Raw genomic sequence first — 7489 nt, forward strand, 5'->3', positions numbered from 1 at the left:
GAAAATTTAATAGTTAAAATTCTGATAAATAAATTTATGTTTGCAATAATAATTAAATATCAAAGTAAGTATTAATTTATATTAATAATTTACAGTTAAAATTTTTCAAATAAGTAAATTTTGTACCCCGACTTTGATTTAAAAAAAAAATTAATTCAAAAGTTTAATAATTAAAATTACGATTAATAAATTTATGTTTGCAATGATAATTAAATATCAAAGTAATTATTAATTTATATTAACAATCTACAGTTAAAATTTTTCAAATATGTAAATTTTTTACTCCGACTTTGATTTAAAATAAAAATTAATTCAAAAGTTTAATAATTAAAATTACGATTAATAAATTTATGTTTGCAATGATAATTAAATATCAAAGTAAGTATTAATTTATATTAATTATTTAAATTTGAAATTAAAATTTATGTGAAAAAAAATTTTCATATTTACAACTGTATATATATTTTTAAAGAAATTATTTATTAAATTGTAAAATAAAAAAAATAATAATCAATAATTATAAATATTTAATATCATAAAATGTATTTGTTTGGTTAAGAATGACAAAAACAAAGTATTGATATAAGTAAATATATATAGGTAAGTAGGTAATGACCTAGTTTTTATATTTTGATGCAGGAATAGATTGAAGTAAGCCCTAGAAACGCCAGTAGTCTACATGCAATTCAATAATTGCACATAATGTATTTACTATTTCTTTAAATTATTAGTTAACAAATAAATAAATAAATATAAATTTAAGTATAAGCATGGAGGAATTAATTGAAGAAATAAAAAATAAAAAAATCCTACACTGGAATTACCGCGGGTTTAATGAATTACCTCAGGTGTTTAAAAATTACGGTCACGATGTACGGGAGATATATTTAAAAGAAAATAAATTGACGTGTTTACCTCCATGGATTTGTGATTTTAATAATATAACAAACTTATATTTATCTGGTAATAAATTAAATATATTTCCTGAAGAGTTATGTCAGATGAAACAATTATTAGTTATCGATTTGTGTGATAATAATATCGAGTTACTACCAAATAGTATTCAAAATTTATCTAATTTACGACAATTATTATTAGATGATAATTATTTAAATCAATTACCTATTGGTAAATATTAATAAACTTTACTAATTAATTTTTATCAATTTTTTATTTACTTTTTTTATTTTTTTTAGAATTATTAAAACTTGAGTGCTTGGAAATTTTGTCATTAGCACGAAATAATTTAATAACTTTACCAGAATGGTTGGGGTCATTAAAAAAACTAGATAAATTAATTGTTGATAATAATTATTTAGAAGAAATACCAAATCGTCTTACACTCGCTTGCTCACTTACAACTATTTCCATTAAATCAAACAGGTAATTAGTTAATTAATTATTCAGTGATGTGTGTAGTTTTAATGGAAATAATAATTAATTTATAGATTGAGATATTTACCTTTGAATTCATTTATATCACCAGTAAACATTTATTTCGACTGTAATCCGAACGTTAATTATTTGTCGTATTCGATTTTGTGCCAACTACTGGAACTCGGTTGGGAAGATGGAAAAAATTGTCTGATAAATGAGTGAGTTTTATTTTACTAAATAAATAAATTAATTAATTAATTAATTAATTAATTAATTAAACGTGTTGTGTTTGGATGATTAATAAAATATTTGTTGCAGGTGTAGACTAGTGATGAGTGCTAGCAAAAATATAAAACTGTTAGTTAATTTATGTGGAATCAAAGAGGACAAAAAAGATATTATTGAGTTACCAAGGCAACTGTTCCAGGTGTTTGGAGAAGATATTAAAATACCGGTGTCTTTATGGGAATTGTCGTTACGGAATTTATATAAAAATAAGTATGTATTAATTTAATTTATTTATAATATTTTTTTTTCTAGTCTTGCGAATTTTTACTTTGAAAATTTTTATTTTTTGACGGGACTAAAAAATAATAATATAATAAAACGGTAGTATAAATTTCAAAGCTTGAAAATAAATGTCTTTTTATTTGAATTTTTAAATTTAAACCCGCAGTTACCGCCATTAATTAATAAATATAAATTGTTTCAGAGAAGATGATTTCTTTGACAAATACTACACATTAAAACACGATATTTTTTATAATTTACTATCAAATGGCCCCATAAGCATTTGTTTAAACAGCCATTGTCGAGAGCCAATTTTCACCGAGGCCTGGATTGTCGTCGGGAAAAGCGAAGAGTGTGTTTTTCTAGTCATCACACTATTCTGCTCCCAAAAGTAAGTATTAGGGAGGGAAAGAGATCTGAGAAAAAAAAAGAGCAATTTTTTTTTTCAGAGTACCTTCGTTTTTAAAATTTTGAAAATTTGTGACATTATTAAGCATCATTGCAAGAATATTCTGCTAAATTTTCATAAAAAAATATTGAAAAATAAGCCAGTGGTAGAGGGGAGAGACGAGTCACCTTTAAAAAAATTCTCCATGCCGTAGGCAGGATAACTCATGACTGCCTCATCTGAAATTAAAAAACCAAAAAGATTTCTTTAGTACATAAGTTTATCTTGGATTTGAACGAAGAATTATTTTTTTTTTCAATAACTACTTATTTTTTAATTAAACAAAAAGAGCAATTTTTAGTAAAAATCAGAATTTTTTGATTGCCCTTTTACCAAAAATTAAAAAATGAATATTTTGTTTATTCCTTCGTTCAAATCCGAGATAAACTTATGTACTAAAGAAATCTGTTTGGTTTTTTGATTTCAAATGAGACAGTCATGAGTTATCCTGCCTACGGCATAGAGACTATTTTTTTAAAGTGACTCGTCTCTCCCCTCTACCACTGGCTTATTTTTCAATATTTTTTTATAAAAATTTAACAGAATATTCTTGGAATGATGCTTAATAATGTCACGAATTTTCAAAATTTTAATAACGAAGGTACTCTGAAAAAAAAATCACAAAAATATCCTTTTTTTTTTGTATCAGACACCTTTCCCCCTTAAGTAAAGAAAAAAAATACTGAATAAAAAATAAAATTATCAATATTTTTTCCAACAGCTGTGCCAGTAGTTTTGATTTTCCATCACACGGAATAGAAACACTGTCCTGGGATTATTACGACGGTTAAATTTTTCCGCAATATAAAAAAAAAAAAAAGAAACCAAAGAAAACGTGATAAATTATTTTTTAGAAAATTATAAATAAATATGAAATATTATATAAGTTTATTTATTAATTGATCGATTAATTATTTATATTTATATATATATTATATATATATTTATTTATAAAGATTGTCGGTGAATGTACAAATTTAAAGCAATTAATCAGCCTTTAGTAACTACTCAATTAATAATTAAACAGACGTCTATTAATTAATTTATTATTTAATTAAATGATTAAAAATACTAAATATCGCAATTAGCATTAATTGGTCTCGTACAATATGACCGTGTTTAATGTCTGTAGACAAGTTAGAGTAGCATCAAAGCTGTTTAATTTTAAAATCAGTGCTAATGCACAAATATAATGACTTTAGACCGTTTAATTGTTTGAATAAAAATATAATTATAATAAATAGCTACGCACACAAATAGTCTAGAGCTTTATCGCGGTCAGTATCAAACTTGAGCAGAGCTTTAGAAGCCTCGTCCTCAGAAAATCCAAGATCTTTGAGAGTACACAAGTTATCGTGATACTTTTTGGCTCTCTCTTGATCATAATCATTAAGCGCCAGCGCTTTCTCAGCATCATCACCGGGTAATCCTAATTCCTCTAACCATTGGACGGCTAATAAATATTCAACAACTTTCTTATTATCCTTACCACCTAGATCACCAATCGCCCGAGCAGCACGCGACAGAGGAAATCCCATGTCGCTTAAATGTTTAGCTAATTTTTTATCCTCCTCCGACGACAAACTCTCCAGTACGTTCGTTATTTTCATTGATTCTTCTGTATTGCTGCACAAATCTTTGGTGTTTGTGTTGGATATACACTCCGGGCTCTCTAGATCTGGCCACGGTTTCCAGTTCTGAAAATTTTGTTTTTAATTACTGATAATTTATTTTTAAATATAAAGCAATAATTACAATTTATATTTTTAATTACAAATAAATAATAATAAAAATGCTTCTTGCTTTCAAACTATCATTCAACCATCAATTATTTATTTGTCTACCTTCTAATCAATCTTTCTTTTACATCCAGTTCTCTATATATTTAATTAACTAAAAACTTTTATGAAATAAAATTCGCGATGAACGTAAATTTAAAGTTGACATTTTTAAATTAAAAAAATTAAACCTTTTTAACTCATTTAGAAAAAGTAAAAAAAATCGACCAGTGATTTATAGTCTTTAATTTGAAATAAAAATGATCAAGTTAACAGACAGTTAAAAATTTTTCGAATTTTTTTTTCAACAAATCAATAACAAAAATATAAAAATATGCACATGTAGAAAATTAAAAAAACTATAGGTGCAATTTTTCAAATAAAAAAATCCAAAAACTAACAAACGTCGATTAACTTCAGTATCATAAATAAAAACCCCGAGTTGTCTTAAATTTTAAACTTTGACGCTAAAAATTTTTTAAATGATTTTTTTTTTAAATTTAAATAAAATGCTTACTTCCATATGTGGGCGCTCTAGTTCACGCTGAAGTTCTTCAACAATTATTGAAATATTCCGGCGCTTAGATTCAACATGATTATTATTATCATTCCGATCATCTATTTTATTTACAACACCCGTATCTTTATCATCATTATCACTTTCATTTATTTTATTTTCTAAAGTTAATTCTTTAAGTATATTTTCAATCCTCGCTGGCGGTGCCCACTGCGATGGTTGCAAAACCTTTTAATAAATAATAAATATTAAATAACAAATAAAATTAATTAATAAATAATAATTAAATAAAATGAAATACTTGTGCAAGCTCTTCCATATCATTTATTGTTTTTAATTCCATGTTATCAAACGGACTAGACGTGTCATTATCAAAATCCGCGTAATCTAGCCCATTTGACTTGACATTAAGATCAATATCATGGAGATCACCCGGTGGTGACAGCGGCTGGGGTGTAAGTATTGTCGTTTTAGGTGCAGGAGCAACTTTAACTGGCAGTGGAAGTGCATCTGGTGATGAAGATGAATTGCTTTTACTTAAATCTTCTTCTTCTTGTTCGCGTTTCTTCCTTTCCTCCATACGCTGCTTACGCGCTTCGTTGTTTTCTTTTCTTACTTTCCGCCATTCCTCCAACTATTTATCAGTAATTATAAATTAGCATCAACGGCATGGTGACAAGTCGCTTCAGAACCTCTCTTTGCACAGGCAGCTCCATTGTATTTCTCTACAGGTGTGGTCATTAATACCTGGTACACTAAACGTAGCACTGCTATACTTTAGTGTACCAGGCATTAATGACCACGTCTGTACCTAAAATATATCGATTGTAAACAAAACTATCCTTGAATTAATTCCTTCAAAACATCTTTACCCAGAACACTTCTCAAGCTCAAACTCTACTCCATAACTTCTATTCAATGACAAGACTATCCGAAATAATGTCATTGTTATCCATAATTGTCAGCTAATTCATCGGTTACTGAGAGAACCTCTGACGGGCTTAGGAAAAGAGCAGTAAGTTCACTTACTGCCTTTCTGTCTTACCAATTTAAATTCAACACGAGTTAAATAAAAAAGCAGTAAGTGAAGTTACTGCCCTTTTCCTAAGCACGGTAGACCTGTTAATTTCCTTGTTAACTAGTTTTTTGGGTTACCGATGATTTTCTAATTAGAAAAGGGGTTTGCACTTTTCACTCTATAACACTCAAGTCCACGAATGGTACCATCTTGGTTCCACCATGATCTCTCAGACGAAATCTCCCCAGGACAAAATCTGTTGAACACGATCTCTATAAACGAGATCTTATAATCTATGTAATTATAATGATTTCCACATTTATGACTGGAATCGTACTCAGGATTTTTTTCACATTTTATGTGTATATAGAACTTGACGTAAACTTACTGTGAAGTTAATCAAAATCACTGAACGTCAAATTTTTGAAGTGATAGTATGGCCATCAGGGATTGGACTGATAAAAATAATTTTAGAAATTTTGTCATAGAGAGATTTTGTCCAGAGAGATAATGTCGTGTTACCACCATCTTTGTTGCACTTGTGCCGTAAATGGAAACTTTAGCCGAGTTTTCCTCTTAAACACACGAATATTATCAAACAATTAAAGCGAATTTCGCTAGGTTAGACAGTACTGCATCAATTTCCGATCTGTATTTTGTATTTAGAGATTTTGTTTCCGAAAAAAACTCTGTCGAAAATATCTGGTAAGTCAATTTGAGCTTGAGAGGAATTGTTTTTGGTAAAGATGTTTTGGAGGAACCAATTCAAGGATAGTTTTGTTTTACGATAGACATATTTTAGGTACAGAAATACAATGGAGATGTTCTGGAGCGGTTTGTCATAATGCTGCATCAACATTTATTATTAAAAGAACTACAAGTAGATAAATGAGTGATACCTTCTCCAAAATAGATTTCTCTAGGCTGAAATCGTAATTATAACGATCGATGTCAGGAAATTTATTATTGTAAGCTGCTGGAAGAGTGACTTTCCTAGGTGGTTTATACGCTTCAGCTATTTTTACATTAACACCATCCATGTATGATGATACTGGATCTTGTGCTGACATTGACGCTCTTGCCATCATTTATTGGACATCACCTCAAACTTTAAGGGTGATAAATAAATTTAAACAAAAAATTATTAATTTTCCTGATTGTTTAACGTCTTGTAATTTTTTATGACATCCAACAGACATCAACACTTACGTCCAGTTACTTAAATTTTTGTACGGTATAAATATTTTTAAAAAATTTTGATTTACTGTTTCGAAGAAAAATTAAAATATTTTAAACTTTTAATTTATTTTGCATAAATTTTTGTTTTTATTACACAGTGTCAACTTTCCATGCTCACTGTGGCCATTGTTGTTTTTTTTTTATTCAATGACTAAGAAATCTATTTTACCATCACCAGAAAATTTGAAAATTTAATCCACCGCCACCTGTTTCCAAACAACAATAAATTTTTCCTAAAACTTTCGTGGTACAGCAGCTTATATTTTTTTTTTTTCCTCATATATATTATATACATATTTCCCAATGTATTGTTATTATAATTATCTCATTTATAATTATAAAAATTTCAAATGTTAATTTAACATTAAATAATATTTTATCACAAACCTGTGCCTTGATTTGAAAGTGACAGCTTGTTAAAAAAATTCAAATTTTCCCAGACTTTTATTATTTATAATTTAAAAAAAAAAATAATAAATAAAAAAAACGGTGAGCGATTTAAATAATCAACAATACGACGTAACCTTAATTTAAAAATTAATCTTTATTTCAAAATTTATGTAATTAAAATTACATATAATTATCATTTCAAATTTTCCATT

The 7489-nt window shown here is 27.5% G+C and overlaps 2 protein-coding genes across 2 annotated transcripts; one reads left to right on the forward strand and one right to left on the reverse strand.

Annotated features, from left to right (window-relative positions):
• Positions 1-574: 574 nt before the first annotated feature.
• LOC130664412 (leucine-rich repeat and IQ domain-containing protein 4-like) lies at positions 575-4073 on the forward strand. The gene is made up of 6 exons (XM_057464264.1): positions 575-1128; positions 1197-1383; positions 1449-1595; positions 1696-1875; positions 2090-2278; positions 3057-4073. The coding sequence occupies exons 1-6, from the start codon at positions 771-773 to the stop codon at positions 3124-3126; spliced, it is 1131 nt and encodes a 376-aa protein (XP_057320247.1). The 5' UTR covers positions 575-770; the 3' UTR covers positions 3127-4073.
• On the reverse strand, positions 3212-7021 carry LOC130664411 (uncharacterized). Its single transcript, XM_057464263.1, has 5 exons — positions 6858-7021; positions 6548-6756; positions 4932-5264; positions 4631-4858; positions 3212-4032 (listed from the first exon to the last, which is right to left on the reverse strand). Exons 2-5 carry the CDS (start codon positions 6734-6736, stop codon positions 3580-3582), a joined length of 1203 nt encoding a protein of 400 aa, XP_057320246.1. The 5' UTR covers positions 6737-6756; positions 6858-7021; the 3' UTR covers positions 3212-3579.
• Positions 7022-7489: the final 468 nt, after the last annotated feature.

Source organism: Microplitis mediator, chromosome 3, assembly GCF_029852145.1.
Source record: "Microplitis mediator isolate UGA2020A chromosome 3, iyMicMedi2.1, whole genome shotgun sequence".
Taxonomy (NCBI): domain Eukaryota; kingdom Metazoa; phylum Arthropoda; class Insecta; order Hymenoptera; family Braconidae; genus Microplitis; species Microplitis mediator.